This window comes from Myotis nattereri, assembly GCF_964212035.1.
Source record: "Myotis nattereri genome assembly, chromosome: X".
NCBI classification, from domain to species: domain Eukaryota; kingdom Metazoa; phylum Chordata; class Mammalia; order Chiroptera; family Vespertilionidae; genus Myotis; species Myotis nattereri.
The window spans coordinates 123046977-123063097 of NC_138078.1; the positions used below are offsets into that span (position 1 = coordinate 123046977).

At 40.6% G+C, this 16121-nt stretch overlaps 1 protein-coding gene across 1 annotated transcript; it reads left to right on the forward strand.

The window, feature by feature from the left end:
* Positions 1-882: 882 nt before the first annotated feature.
* CCDC160 (coiled-coil domain containing 160) lies at positions 883-1848 on the forward strand (the record flags this gene model as incomplete). Its single annotated transcript, XM_081081681.1, has 1 exon — positions 883-1848. The coding sequence occupies one exon, from the start codon at positions 883-885 to the stop codon at positions 1846-1848; it is 966 nt and encodes a 321-aa protein (XP_080937807.1).
* Between the last annotated feature and the right edge of the window lie 14273 nt (positions 1849-16121).

Sequence of the window (16121 nt, forward strand, 5' to 3'; positions counted from 1 at the left end):
TAGTAACCAATTAAATACTTCCATGCTTTAAGAGAGTTGTATGTTAAGGATTCCCTTTGAATACTGAAGAAACAAAATAAACATCCTCTAATTTTGATGCATTTAGAAAGTTGATTATGATTTAGCATGCTAAGGTTTCACCTAAAAACTACACTTGGAATTAATATCTTGAGAAAAACACATTTGGTGATATTTTCAGTTGTTGACATTCGGTTCTCATCATGAAATTGCTGTCAAAATGGATAGAATTCTGTACACTTTGCAGTCATGCCTAAAAGCAAAGCCCAAGACTGGAATAGCAGGAATTTACAGGTCAAGACAGAAGGGCATTTGGCAGAGTTAGTCATGAGGAAGTTTGAATGGTATACTTTACCAAAAGCAGCTCACATTGCATTAAGCCCTGATGTTTTAGTCACTTTAAAGAATGAATAAATAGTAGTCCAACCAAAAAGAACTGAAGAAAAATCAGGGAAACTGGAAGCACAGGTATTAGCCTATTTTAAAATTAGGCCTATTGATTTTAAATCACTTTTACTCTTTTTGAAGCAATCTGTTTTCATGTGTATGGTTGTCTTTTATAGAATTATTTTCTATAATTAATGACCAAATGTATCAATTTATTGATTATATTTCATAGCATCAGAGAATTTTAAAGCTGGAAGGATCTGTAGAACTTAGCTAATATCACCCTTTCGGTTTACAAATGAGGGAACTGAGGCCCAGGCCACTTCGTGAGTTATAAGGAGAACCAGTCTTCAAATATTTAAGTTCCTTCAGCCATAAGCCAGCATTCTTAGTTCTTTTCACTACAGTAGCTGCCAGTGTAAATAATGTGCTTTGATTAAAATTATTTTCCAGGAATTGGAAGAGGTGCTTGAAGAAATGGATGGTAGGAGAAAACGCTGGAAAGAGAACATGTTTGCTCCTTCTTTTAGTGCTCATGATGTTCTAAATGACGTTTTACAGCCTGAATCTCTTCCTGAACAAATGACTTTTGGGAAGGCCAAGAGAATGGGAAAAATTTACAACATGTCTAGTAGAAAGTTTCAAGAAGAGAATAAATTTCGGAGGAAAGAATTTATTTCCCAACCAAATGAAAAAGAACAAGAACCAAATTTGAGAGAGAGAAAGATGAACGTTTCAAAGAATGAAACAGACACAAATTCTGTCTCCTGTGAATCCTCTAATTTGGATGTTACAACTGAAGAAAGCTTTAATAGCACAGAAAACTACTTCTTCTGGAATAAAAAAGAATATCTATCTCAATGGCGACAAAACAACAAGCAGAAATATACTGAAAGAAAGTCTCAAAATGTTAGCCTGAATGTTTTGAATGACCTGGAAGCGCTCAATATGAAATGCAAAAAAATAGAAGAGGAATTTGAAAATGCTGAAAAAGAACTTTTGAACGCCAAAAAGGAAATCTGCCCAAAAGCCCTAAATTTTCAAGAAACAGGGGCAGAAACTTTGAAAAAAGACTGGGAACTTCAAGCTTTAAGAAATGGCCTGTCTGAAAAAGCAACAAATTTCAAAAACTTAACTGAAGAGCTCCAGCAAGCCAGAGAAGTCATCCACAAGTTGAGCCAAGAGAACAGAGACTTAAAACAAGTTGTGAGGAAGTTAAAACATCAAACTAAAGTTGGAAATGCACTCCTAAAGGAAGAAATAAAATTGCATTATGAATTAGAAGTGGAAAAGATCCATGGAGAGCTTGATGCCATCAAGAATGAACTAAGAATTGAGAAGACCATGCAAGCGAGAAGTAACAGAGCCCTAGAGTTGCTTAGAAAGTACCTTTCTTCTGTACTATCAAGTACCCCTGACAGCTTTACAGGGGATTGTTGTTAAAACTTAAAAAATTAAAAAGCCTTTAATTAGGCAAGCCATTGAACCAAATCCGTGTTTTTTTTGTGCTTTCTTTATATATTTCTTAAAATGTGTTTAATGGGATGTAATTTTCATTTTTGGTGAATCCATACATCTGTAAAAAGTATATATATCAACTTCAAAGCATCTGCTTTCTCTTTCTAATGAAGTTATTGCAGATGTCCAAATGGAAATGAAGTGTCAGAAATCTTTCTAATACTATTTCACTCAGACCTATAGTGATTCACCAGATCATATATGAACACAAATCAGTACCCCTTTTGTGATGTTGTGAGCATTATGTCCTTGGCATGTGAATATTCTTTAATCTGTGTTCATTGATACTAACAATAAAAATCATGTTTATGTATATAAGCATAACATGTGTCTGTGGCTCTTATAGCTGCCTGTTCAGACTCAATGGGATACAAAAATGTCTCTGCTTTCTTTGAGATCTAACCTTAATTAGGCACATATAAACATCTCCAGAAAAAAATGCAGATTTTCCTCTCCCCTGCTGTTTTCCCCATGCTTTCTCCCTTGACCCAGCAAAGGTTCCCATAGACTAGAAGATGACTTTAAGACAGGACTGTGACCTTTGCTAGAGCCCTGATTTGTCAGCATTGGTTTTTGCATTTTATTATGTTGACCACCAAGGGGCGTTGTTTACACAGTTTTAACATTCTACCAGGGTGGGGGTGAGGGTTTATAAGCTTCCTGCCCAGTTTACATCACCAGCTGGGGTGAAAGGTGCTGGGTGTTAGCTATGGAAGCTGCTAGTGAGCTGGTTTGATTTATACAGGAATCCAGCCCTCTAAGGGGCCTGAGCAATGACGATTTATTTTACACTTTTAGAGAATAAACATGTACTGCCTCAATCCTTTGGTGAAAACAATGGGTAGTATTTGTTTATATCAACCATCATGATTTTTTTTGTAATTGGAGCTCTATTTGTATGTAATTTTTAAGTCCAACGAACCCAATGTAATTACAGACTATGAGAATGGAATACAATTGTAAGGGTTTAGGTATCTTTCCATATGGGAAATCCCCAAACTGGGGATTTTAAAGTCCTAAAAGTCCTCGTCTTTAAAATGAGGGAGTAGTACTGTCATCCAGATTCTTTTTGCTTCTAATGTTTTGTGATTTTATTAAGTGTTACTGTACCTGTGAAGAAATAAAACTCCTATGGCATTGGATGCACTCAGTTCTAGTACTTTGGGGGAACCTACATTTCTGACACCCCCCTTTCAAAGAAACATAGAAAGTCTGTTCTTCATAGTTTGAACATTTCCAAACACTGTGCCATTACTAAATCAGGAGAGGGAGTAAATGAGCTGCTTTCTTCTCCTTTATCTTGTTTCATTTTTACTTGTTAAGGTTGGGGAAGGCAATGAATGGAGACAAACTACGCTGACCTTAATGCTGTGCAGGGATTGCCTAGCATGGGAACACTGGACTAAATTGGAAGATAATCATTTTTGGCACTTTCTGAGTTAGTCCTGATAACCCAGGTACTGGCAGCCCACTCAAAGGGAAAGATGACTTTCAGGTTTTCGGTGGCCACTGGCTTCTCACCAAGAGGCTAGGTACAAAAGCAAACTAGGAACTCTTTTGCCCTATTCAACTGTCTTCCTCATCACCCCCTTAAAGTTGTCCCTTTGTCCTTGCCCCAGAAAGACTCCCAGTCTCTGACTGCTAGTGTGCAGAGCTGCTTACATGTTAAAATATATCACAAATTGTATTAATTAAACTACTGGGCTCAGTCCTCTTCGTATATTTTAATTTTTAAAAAGGAACTTTTATTCCAGGAGAATTTCTATCAACCGACCACCATCTAAAGTCTTAAGTGACAACTTGGTTTATCTTGCATGAGTATGTATGTGTGCTAATGTGTGTTTGAGGGGTGGGGAAAGAGTGTGGTGGAGGGAGATCCAGAAAAGATAAGTGTATGGCTTGCCCAGTTCCAGGATGAGAGGAGTTGTATTACTAGGAAGGAACTAGAAAATAGATTATTTTTAAAAATATATGTTTCTATTGATTTCAGAGAGCTAAAGGGAGAGGGAGAGATAGAAACATCAATCAGTGTCCAGCTGGTGTTGCTCAGTGGTTGAGCTCCTATGAACAAGGAGGTCACAGTTCGATTCCCGGTCAGGGCACATGCCCGGTTTGCGGGCTTGATCCCCATTGTGGGGCATGCAGGAGGCAGCCAATCAATGATTCTCTCTCATCATTGATGTTTCTATCTCTTTCCCTCTCCCTTCTTCTCTGAAATCAATTTAAATATATATTTTTTAAAAGAACATTAGCCCTGACCGGTTTGGCTCAGTGGATAGAGCGTTGGCCTGCGGACTGAAGGGTCCTAGGTTCGATTCCAATCAAGGGCATGTACCTTGGTTGTGGGTACATCCCCAGTGCGGGGTGTGCAGGAGGTGGCTGATCGATGTTTCTCTCTCATCAATGTTTCTAACTCTCTATCCCTCTCCCTTCCTCTCTATAAAAAAAAAAATCAATAAAAATATTTTTTTTTAAAAAAAGAAACAATCAGCTGCCTCCTGCAGACCCCCTACTGGGGATCAAACCTGAAACCTAGGCATGCACCAAGACCTGGAATCAAACCGTGACCTCCTGGTTCATAGTATGATGCTCAACTAACCGAGCCACAGCAGCAAGATGGAAAATAGATTCTTGTTGAGACAGCCTGGGATATTGAACCCCAGCAAAGCCCACTCTGTGGAAACCTAGGTCCAGATACTAGCCAGGGAGATAATAGACAATCACCAAATCCAGAGAGCTAAAGAGAAAAGGAAGCCAAGGTAACAGAGCCAACAGTTTGGATCTTGGGGGTTCATATGTTTTGATGCTTTTATTTTCAAAAGCAGGGCTGCAGTATGCTGGGACAAAGCTAGGCTGTTCCTTGTCCTATGTAGATGGGAACAGCAGTAGGTTGTGGTGGCTTAAAGAACCATAATCAAGGCAGATGCTAATAGTCTGTCCCATTGTCTTCGTAATCACACTCACTTGTTGTATTAGGTGGCTCCGAATTTTGATCAGAATATATTGTCACTGTTCCTTTTAGTATATCAAATTGGAGATGTGGAGGTATTTTTATTTTTAACAAGAATGGCACGTTAGGCTACTCATCCCTTTAATCTGATGGGATTTTCTTGAAATCAGCGATGCAATTGCATACCAATCCCCACAAAATACCAGTTCCTTCCTTACTAGGAAGCATGGTCTGTCACATGGCTATAGAAATATCTGCTGTACCTTGGGTTTACAATTCAGCTCTAGAAACATTAGCTGATCACTTATTACCATAGTTAACTTCTAAGACACACTTAAAAATCCCTGAATTTATGACACATCTTGAAATCACTGGCATGTCATAGTATAATTGTCAGATTTTTTTTTCTTTCCTAATGGTTCATAAAATAACGGTCTATCTTAAAATCAATGGGATTTTAGATTTGATGAAATGTGATCTGTGCTAGGCTGGGGACATGCAGATAAAAGGATTTATGAATAAGACAGGTCTCTAACCTCCATGACCTTACTTATATGACTAACTGAAAGAACGTGGTAAATACTATACTAGCATTGCTAATACAAAGTTCTGGGAGAGCACAGAGGAAGATCAGTTAATTCTGCCTGTGGGACTAGAAAGGACTTCATAAAGGAGGTGATATTTGAGCTGAGCCTTGACGGATAAGAAGCATTTTTCCAGGCCATGCATGGGGGCAGGGGCAGGGCCACTTCTGGCATGTGAATGTGGAAGGTCTACTTGGCTTCAGCAATGAATTAGAACACTGGGATGTTGCATTTTGCTGACTTTTTAAGTTCTATTTGAGGTTCTATTCTGAAAATTACTGATTCCAATTTTTTGCTCATTTGCATGTAGACTAGAGAATGAAGTTCTCATGACATAAAGACCAGGTTCCAGACAACATAAGGCAGGAAAAATTTTTTACTGGTGCCACTGTACCTTTGGCTGCCATCATTTTTGTTTGGGAAACAAAAGACCTAAGAGGGGAAAAACCAAGATGGCGGCATAGGTAAACACCTGAAATTGCTGCCTCACACAACCACTTCAAAACTACAACTAAAGACAAAACAGACATCATCCAGAACCACAGGAAGGCTGGCTGAGTGGGAATTCTACAACTAGAAGGAAAGAGAAAAGCACACTGAGACTCAGAGGAGGTGCAGAAGTAAAGTGCAGAGGTACAGAGGCACACATGGCAAGGGCTGGCAACAGAGGATGCTGCATCGGTGTCTTTTTCAATCAGGAGGGAGTCACAAGCTCCCGACTGCTCTGAACTCTAGTTCCAGGTGAGTCTCTGGGGACCCAGACTCATACGGGGAGAAACTGGACTGTCTGGCAGCGGGCAGAACTTGAGGGCGGCATTCTCTCAGAAGTGCTAGCAGCAATTACCGCGGAACACTGAGACGGGAGACTGAGACACAGGAGACTCTTAGGACAGGGCTGAGGATCAGCCATAGCTGTTTGCTCCTCCCTGTTGATTCCCTGAGACCCCGCCCCACCCAAGCTGCTAGCAGAAGCTTTTGCATATGAAAGGCCTGGCCCTTTGAGATCTAAAATTACCTAACAAACTGCAGCTGGGTCAGAGAGACCCAGAACATCCAAAAGAAGGCCCAAGGCCAAGGCCCCACAGAAGCTTCCATTGCTTCACAGCTATGCCTCATCTGGGCACCTCCAAACCCCAAACAAGGAAGAGGAATCTGCAGATCCCTCCGTAGCTCCTGCTGGGTAGCCTCAGGCAGAGGCTAAATTAGGACCTCCTTAGAGATCCAAGAGCCAGTGTACCCAGTGGTCAGAGTGGGACCATCCAGATTACAACTCCTAAGATCCATAAGAGACACACTCAGGGGGAAGACTCAGTGAGCACCAAAGCCCCACTGAAGCAAGTCTTGCCCCATAAGGGTGTCTTCAATACAGAAGTTCTCCCACTGTAGACATAGCTGATTCTTAGACAATTGGCCTGGAGGTCAATTCCTCCCAGTGATACCAACAACAATCAAGGCTTAACTACAACAAGACTGTGCACACAGCCCGCAAAGGGTTGCACCAAGAGTGTCCACCTCAGGTAATTGGGGAGGCTGAGCCACTGGGCCCTATAGGACACCTAGCATAGAAAGCCACTCTATCAACACAGGGAAGCAGCCAAAATGCGGAGACAAAGAAACAGATCACAAATGACAGAAATGGGGGAAAGCAAACTACTGGATATAGAGTTCAAAACCACGGTTATAAGGTATTTCAAGAATTTTCTAGAAACCGCTGATGAATTTAGTGAGACTCGAGGATATGAAAAAGGACCAACTAGAAATTAAGCATACACTGACTGAAATAAAGAATATTATACAGAGATCCAACAGCAAACAAGAGGATCACAAGAATCAAGTCAAAGATTTGAAATACGAAGAAGTAAAAAACACCCAACCGGAAAAGCAAAAAGAAAAAAGAATCCAAAAATACCAAGATAGTGTAAAGAGCCTCTGGGACAACTTCAAGCGTACCAACATCCAAATTATGGGGGTGCCAGAAGAAGAGAGAGAGCAAAATATTGAAAACCTATTTGAAGAATTAATGACAGAGAACTTCCCCTACCTGGTGAAAGAAATAGACTTACAAGTCCAGGAAGCGCAGAGAACCCCAAACAAAAGGAATCCAAAGAGGACCACACCAAGACACATCATAATTAAAATGCCAAGGGCAAAAGACAAAGAGAGAATCTTTAAAACAGCAAGAGAAAAAAAGTCAGTTACCTACAAGGGAGTACCCATACGATTGTCAGCTGATTTCTCAACAGAAACTATGCAGGGAAGAAGGGAGTGGCAAGAAATATTCAAAGTGTTGAATAGCAAGAACCTACAACCTAGATTACTTTACCCAGCAAAGCTATCATTCAGAATTAAAGGTCAGATAAAGAGCTTCACAGAGAAGAACAAGATAAAGGAGTTCATCACCATCAAACCAGTATTATATGAAATGCTGCAGGGTCTCCTTTAAGCAGAAGAAGAAGAAGAAAAAGGTAAAGATAAAAATTATGAACAACAAATACATATCTATCAACAAGTGAATCTAAATATCAAGTGAATAAAAAATCTGATGAACAGAGTAAACTGGTGAATATAATAGAATCAGGGGCATAGAAAGGGAGTGGACTGACAATTCTCGGGGGGTGGGTGGGGGTGGGAAGGGAAAGGGGTTTGGGTGGTGTGGGAAGAGACTGGACAAAAATCGTACACCTATGGATGAGGACAGTGGGGGGGGTGATAAGGGCAGAGGGTGAGGTGGGAACTGGTGGAGGGGAGCTATGGGGGGAACAAAGTGGAACAACTGTAATAATCTGAATAATAAAGATTTATTTTTAAAAAAAAAGACCTAAGAGATTTTGGTCATAATATCCAGCTAAGTCCACTGTGAGTAGTCTACTTTCAAAAAGATGTATAAAAGAGAAATACCACAGTTGCTTCTCTTTCCAAGAAAGCACAGCATAACAGAGATTAAGTGCACAAACTTTAATTATCCACATACTAGCCATGTGATCTTGAACAAGTTACATAATTCTCAGTAGCTGAGTTCCATCATTTTGTAGGATGGAGTTAATAAATAGTATTTGGTCCTGGCTGGTTTGGCTCAGTGGATAGAGTGTCGGCCTGCGGACTGAAGGGTCCCAGGTTTGATTCCGGTCATGGGCATGTACCTTGGTTGTGGGCACATCCCCAGTGGGAGGTGTGCAGGAGGCAGCTGATCAACGTTTCTCTCTCATCGATATTTCTAACTCTCTATCCCTCTCCCTTCCTCTCTGTAAAAAATCAATAAAATATATAAAAAATAAAATAAATAGTATTTGTTGGGAAAATAAGGTGAGATCACATATAGTCAATAAATTTCACCATTGTTGTCAACATCATCATCATTAATATTATATAACTGACAAGGAGAAATAGACCAAATCCATTTATCTCCTCCCAGCTATTAATTACTCTTACCAAACTCTATATATACAGGATGGCCAAAAGTAGTTTTACATTTGTTCATATGGAAAATAATACAATAACTAATAATAATAATACAAGAATAAACTATGTTTCGCATACTCATAACTATAAACCTACTTTTGCCACACCCTGTATTGTCTCTCAAATTGTGTCCTCTGGAGAGGATATACTACACTCATGTGTTTCAGTGATGTGTGATATGTTTGAAATGGTGGAACAAGTTGCAGAAAGCATATTTTTATTTTATTTGTATATGAAGCCTTACGCCAAAGTAATGAATTTGTCATATGGAGTTTCTGGCCTCAAGTCAGATCCTGTAAGGGCATTTTCTTGGGTCACAGCCTACCCAGCCCCCCTCCAATCAAACTGGTGTAAGGTTGGCCCCTGGCCAGCAGAATACCAGAAGTGGGTAAAAAGCCCTGCTCTAGTACTCCAGTGGGAAAAAGCTCATCTAGGAAAAGGGAATAGAGATAAAAGAGTCTATTATAGTATTTTCTATTTCCCCTTGGCACAGGGAGCCATGCAGCTGGGGACCCACTATTTTTTGCAGAATCTCTCCCCTGCCACCTCTCTCACCATTGATAATACCCAACTTTTTTATATTTGCTACATTTCAGGGGGCTCAGGTTGCCATTTCCCAGGGAAATGGATTCATACATGGTTCTCTGAGAGTGTGTTCTGGGGTATACTTGAAGCACTTCTCTTGCCTTCTAGCCCATTCCTGTTGATTCCACAATAGGTGTTGTCATATACTGTATTCCAGACCATTATAGGAGATATACCTGAGACCCTTATATCACTAGTATCCTAGCCTGAATTTGTACTATTGGTTAAAACCTAGTTATAAAACTTTATTATGTATCACTTCCATGTATGACATTTTATGTAATATGCATAAAAATACAAGTATTTCCTCATCAAATGAAACTGAGGCTCAAAGATATTAAAGGACTTATTCAATATCACACAGCTAGTAAATGGTGAATCTGGGATTCAAACCCAGACTGTCCAATTCCACATATGATGCTTGTTCCATTATATCGGACCACCTTTTTTAAAAATATATATATATATTATTGATTTTTTACAGAGAGGAAGGGAGAGGGATAGAGAGTTAGAAACATCGACGAGAGAGAAACATTGATCAGCTGCCTCCTATACACTCCCTACTGGGGATGTGCCTGCAACCAAGGTACATGCCCTTGACCGGAATCGAACCTGGGACCCTTGAGTCCACAGGCTGACGCTCTATCCACTGAGCCAAAGCGGTTAGGGCATCAGACTACCTTTTGTGCTAAAATTAATGCACCAAATGTTCAATCACCATGAAGGTTATTTAAATTTATCAAAGACAAACTGGTTTATTACTGCAATCTGGACTCAACTCGAGTAAGTGATCTCTTAAATGGCTGAGATGAACAGTGAAGATTCATCTCATTATTATAGAGACCATAAAGTGTTCATGTCTTCTGTTGGTGGGTAAAGTCTATGTGAAGGACACAGTATCTTTCTATAACAGTAAACTTGACTATAAAAGTACCCCAAACAAAAACAATTGAAATATGAAGCCTAATTGACAACTCTCTAAAGCCAGTTCCAGCACTGATGGAATCAAGTTAATAAACACCCAGGATTCTTTGGACAACACTCATTGTGACTTTGTGAATTGCCGGGGTCCAACCCCAGCGGGTCCAGGGGTCCCCAAAGGTGTGGACGGAGTCGGCAAAGAAGGAATGACAAGGAGGCAGCGTTCAGTTGATCAGCAGCCTAGCCAGGATCTCCAGCCAAGTTCTGGTCTCGATCTCCAGAGAGGTTCTGCTTAGGATCTCCAGCCAGGTTCTGGCTAGGATCTCCAGCCAGGTTCAGTCACCAGGTTCTAGTCAGGTTCTCTTGCCAATTTCTGTAGTCAGGTTCAGTCCAGGATCTTTTGCCATGTTCTCTCGCTAGGTTCTGTCTCTAGGTTCTGAGGCCAGTTTCTGTCCAGGATCTTTTGCCATGTTCTCTCCAGCGAAGTTCTTCTGTCTCTAGAGAACGTTCTGTGTAGGTTCTGTGCCTAGGTTCTGTCTCCTTCTCTGTCTCCTGCTGTCTAGTTACATCTGTATTTATACCAGTTGATTCAATCCTATCAATCTCTATTACAAAGGTTAGGGCGTTTCTTATCTCCATTCCAGGGAGTAAAGATTATGTAGCTTAAGCATGATTGTTCATAGTTAAAGTGATTAATTACCCACCTGGCACTTAGTTAAGAGGTTTTATTCCCTCCCTAACTTCAGGGGAAAATCCCTACCTGGGGAAACAACCTTTCTCAGAGACCTTGGTTAAAACACAGTGCCAAGAAGGTGAGCAAACATATTAAGAACAGTATGCCATATATGCCAGGTCCCTTGAAACAGCAAGCATGGACCGGCTCCCAGCAGTGAATCTATTTTTATATAATTCAAAATTATTTATTACATTTAAAACAATATTTTCCCTTGGAATCTTTGTCTCCTAAAATGTTGTCATTGAAAGCTGACTACTTTTTAAGAAAAAATGCTGTGAACCCCCTTGATGCATAAAAAGTGTTAAATATACTTGATGATTATATGTACATAGGGTGGGGAAAAGTAGGTTTACAGTTTTGTGTATGGAAAATAACACAACAATAAATAATAATACAAGAATAAACTCTGTTTTGCATATTCACAACTGTAAACCCACTTTGGCCCCACCCTGTATATTTCACTCTTGTTCTTTCCTTGATACCCTGGTAAGTTTCTTCAAAGTTACAATAAAGGAATAATATTCTGTCACCCATAACTGGAAGGACTCTTGAAAAACTATTTCAGGATATCTTTATGAAAGAAAGTATCTTCACTAATGGGACAGATTGTTTTCTTTAAATTTACAAATTTACTCAAGATTTTACAAAATAACTCCCCTTCACATAATATGGTTGAATAAAATCTGGAGAGCTGCTTTTGGCATGCATAGATGTAGGTTATGTCAACAAAGAGCCTGCAGGGCATTTCTGGTTTTGAGGTAATCAAACTTTTAAAGTACATAAAATACTTTTATGTGTTTTTAATGAGTATAAAAATGCACTTGCATGTAGTATAAAGAGTTTTACCCCTTAAAACATGAATTATCTGAAAACTTTTCCTTTGGGTATGTATTAAGCTATGTCTATAAGTAAACTGCTGAGAGCAAAAGGCTCCAGTTCCTATGTTTCTGCCAGGGCAGAATGGTGTACTAGAAATAGTGAGATGTGGAGTTTGCCCAGTTGGGTTCACTGGTAGAAGATATTGAGATGGAGTTTGGGGTGCAAGAAGTTTATTAGGGACTAGCACCTCTGAAGGAAAAGGAGAGGAAGTAGGATTGAGCAGAGAGAGAGAAGTCAAGTTGCCATGCAAACCTGACAAAGCCTTGTCAACTGGGCAAGGAGCCCCGGAGTACTGTCTATCAGTGACCCACATTGGGTGGAAATTGCTGGGTCTTTATACCCCTGCCTTACTCAGTCACCAGACATGGGTTGCCTCTGGTAGGGTATAATCTGGGGCAGATAAGACAGACCCTGAAAGAACTGATAGTTGGAGACTCTGCTGACCTTATTAGTACTTTTCTCTGTTGGGCAGCAAGTCCTTCCTTGAGGGAGACCTGGGTGGTGGATCTTTGTGTCTACCAGTGTCCATCCCTTGAACCTCTCCTTCTGGATTCCTTCAGGCCTCTCTTCCAGTGGAGAAACTTAGAAGAGTGTTGTTAGTGGGACAACCTACAGTCCCTGCTTCTGCAGCTGGTCTTGGCCTGCAATTGACAGCGCCTCCTTCCTTCACTATCCATTCTAGGTCATTCTCACCCTTTGCTACTGCCCTCTGGTGGCCTCAGTGGCTTACTGGATGTCCTGACTAAACCCTCATCTCTGAAGAGACTGAGCTCCTGATAATAATGCCCTTCTCAGGCTGGGGTTGCTGTACCTGTCTCTGTACAGTCACCATTGGACAAGGGACTGTATGTCCAAGTGGCAACATACTATTTCCACACGTTTCTCCATACCCCATTGTGTAACAGAGTATTGCTTATTTGCCTCCTCCTGATAAAGTCAATTACTCCTGCCAAGTCATTGATCCCTCTTCTGGCCTGCTGGTCCCTAGATACAAGGAGCCCAAAGTGCCCAGGCAGCAGCTGTAGCTAAGAATTCAATGGGATTCTTGCTGTGTCCCCAAGAAAATGTGCCCCCTTTGGAGACCAGGTCCTCTAATTCTGTAGTTATAGGGATGGTAAACACAAAGTTCCTTTGAGCATTTTAAAGATGTGGCCTCATTGTTTTCTCATGTGCAATGTTCCTTTACACACAATGTTTTTCTTAGCTGTTGTTACTGGTTTTAAGTAATTTGATGCAGTCAGGATTTAATCAGAGAAGTAGAACCATTAAGAGATTTTATTTTTATATCTACTAATATATCATCTACATCTATCTATTATCTATCAATTGATCAGCATAGACATCAGTGATTTCGCCTTATTTGTGGGAACTAGTTAAACAGTCTCTGTAACCTTTACATCTAATTCTGGAGCTTGAAGTCTGCAGGGCAGCTTGCAGGGGGCAATAGATGTAAAATTGGGGGCAACAAGGACAAACTAAAAACCAGAAGCATGAACTGGAGTCTGTATCAGTCTCTCATCTCCAACTTTGATGATGTGACTATCCTGCAGGAGAAGCTGGTGTTCTTTGTCTATAAGTATACACACCTGGCCCTGGTCTAGGAATTTCAGAAGTTGAAGCAGTGTTTAGGGGAAGGTGTAGCAGCAGCCACAGGCCCAGTTGTTGTCCCACACTAGTGAGGTAAGCCAGTAGATAAGTGACAATATATATGAGTTGCAACTATACCTGGTGCCCCTGCTCTGAATTTTCAACGTAGAAACTATACGTAGGACTCCTGCTTCCTTAAGGCCTGTCCAATCTGCAAAACATCTCACAGGTAAAGGAATTCTGGGAAATGTAGTTCAGGCTAGGCACACTGTCACATTACAAACCTACTGCAGTCCCTCAGTGAGTTTTTGAGAGTGATTAATGGGAATCACTCTTGCTTCCACCTTTTGATTCCCATACTATGTATTCTTCCAACTGATTCCAAAGAATTGTATACAATTCTGTGTACAATTCTTTGATTCGGTGCATATACTTCATCTTGGGAAATGGCACTCCATTCTCACAGAGTACTGCCTATTGCCTCAATTTTTGAATGATATATTTTTTTAATATATTTTATTGATTTTTTACAGAGAGAAAGGGAGAGAGATAGAGAGTTAGAAACATCGATGAGAGAGACACATCGATCAGCTGCCTCCTGCACACTCCCTACTGGGGATGTGCCCGCAACCAAGGTACATGCCCTTGACCAGAATCGAACCTGGGACCCTTCAGTCCGCAGGCCAAAGCTCTATCCACTGAGCCAAACTGGTTAGGGCTTTGAATGATATTTTTGCTGATTAAAGAATTTGTGCTTGATTTTTCCACCTTTGCACATTTTAAAGATATGACTTCTGTTTTCTCATGTGCAATGTTCCTTTACACATAACGTTTTTCCTAGCTGTTGTTGCTACTTTTAAGTAATTTGATTATGATGTGCCTTAATATAGTTTTCTTTATGTTTCTTGTATTAGGAGTCCATTGATTTTCTTGGATCTGTGTGGGTCTTACAGTCCTATTTCTTGGTTATAGTTATATCTTTAAGTATTTTTCTCTCCCTCCTCTCTCTCTCTCTCTCTCTCTCTCTCTCTCTCTCTCTCTCTCTCTCTCTCTCTCTGAAGCTGTGCTTTCAGCTGCCTATCACAATGCTCTATCAGGCTAGCAATTTCTGGATGATGTGGTATGTAATATGACCAGTGGATCCCATGCTAGTGGATCAAATAAGTCCCTAAGTCCTGAAAAAGAGGTACTGGCTGAGGCCCTTCAGGTAAAAAAGCCAAACCCATACTTGAAATATGTGTCTATTCCTATAAGAATGAACCATTGGCCCATAAAAGGGGCATAATGTTGTGGACTTGCCATCAAGTTGCTAATTGGTCTCCTTGAGGAATGGTGCCATATTGTGGTCTCTGTGTTGGTCTCTGTACTTGGCAGGTTGAATATTCTGAAGAACAATAGCTAGACTGGCCTTGGTAAGTGGCAGTATATCTTGTTGGGTTCATGCATAGTATTGATCTCTGCCACTATGTCTATTATGTCATCATTGGGGTGGTCAATGACAAAGACTGGCCAATGTCAACTGTCCAAGTCATTTTGCCTACTTAGTTGTTCAGTGCCTACTCTGAGCTATGTGCTCTATGGTGTGTGTTAATATGTGATGAAAATCTTCATGCTTAAATACCACTTTCAGCCCTACCTGGTTTGGCCCAGTGAATAGAGTGTTGGTCTGTGGACTGAAGGGTCCCAGGTTCGATTCCGGTCAAGGGCACGTACCTCAGTTGCAGGTTCCTCCCCAGCCCAGGCCCAGGTCAGGGCTCATGCAGGAGACAACCAATCGATGTGCTTCTCTCACATCTATATTTCTCTCTGTCTTTTCCTTTCTCTTCCACTCTCTCTAAAAATCAATGGGAAAATATCCTCAGGTGAGGATTAAAAAAAAAAAAAAAGACCACTTTCACATATCCATTTCACATGCCTCTGCCTCAGATCATCCAGTCTTTTTTGTTCCAAACTCCTAATAACAACCTTGGACCATTTCTCTTTCCATCCAAGGTGGGTGACCAAGTGCATCACCCAAAGTTCTGCCCATTAGGAGAATTTTCACTTGGCACTGTCTTTCAAGTTCCCCATTTCCTAAGTGAGGCTATAATTCAGCCACTGTCCATTTTTGGCTTGCACCCTTACATTGACCCAACCCATCCATAAACCAAGCATTTCCCTCCTGCTTCTGGTCTGATAGGATCCCCAAAGAGCTGTAGGCATGAACTGAGAGAGGAGCCTTTATACAACAGTGGTGCATGCTGTGGGCATCTGAGCTACCAGATCTTGAAATTTTGTTGTACCCTTTAGTCATGTTCATAATCATTTCTGGATACTCTCTATTTCATCTTTTGATAGATTGTTAGTGGGTCCTCATGACCTTATGATTTAATGGGTCTGATAGGAAGTTCTAGTTGCATGGTTACTTGTTTTCCCATGGTCACCATGGCTCAGTAGCTTATCACAAGTTGTTTTTCAAAAGGCATATGATTCTCTTCTGCATATAGCATGGCCTTGC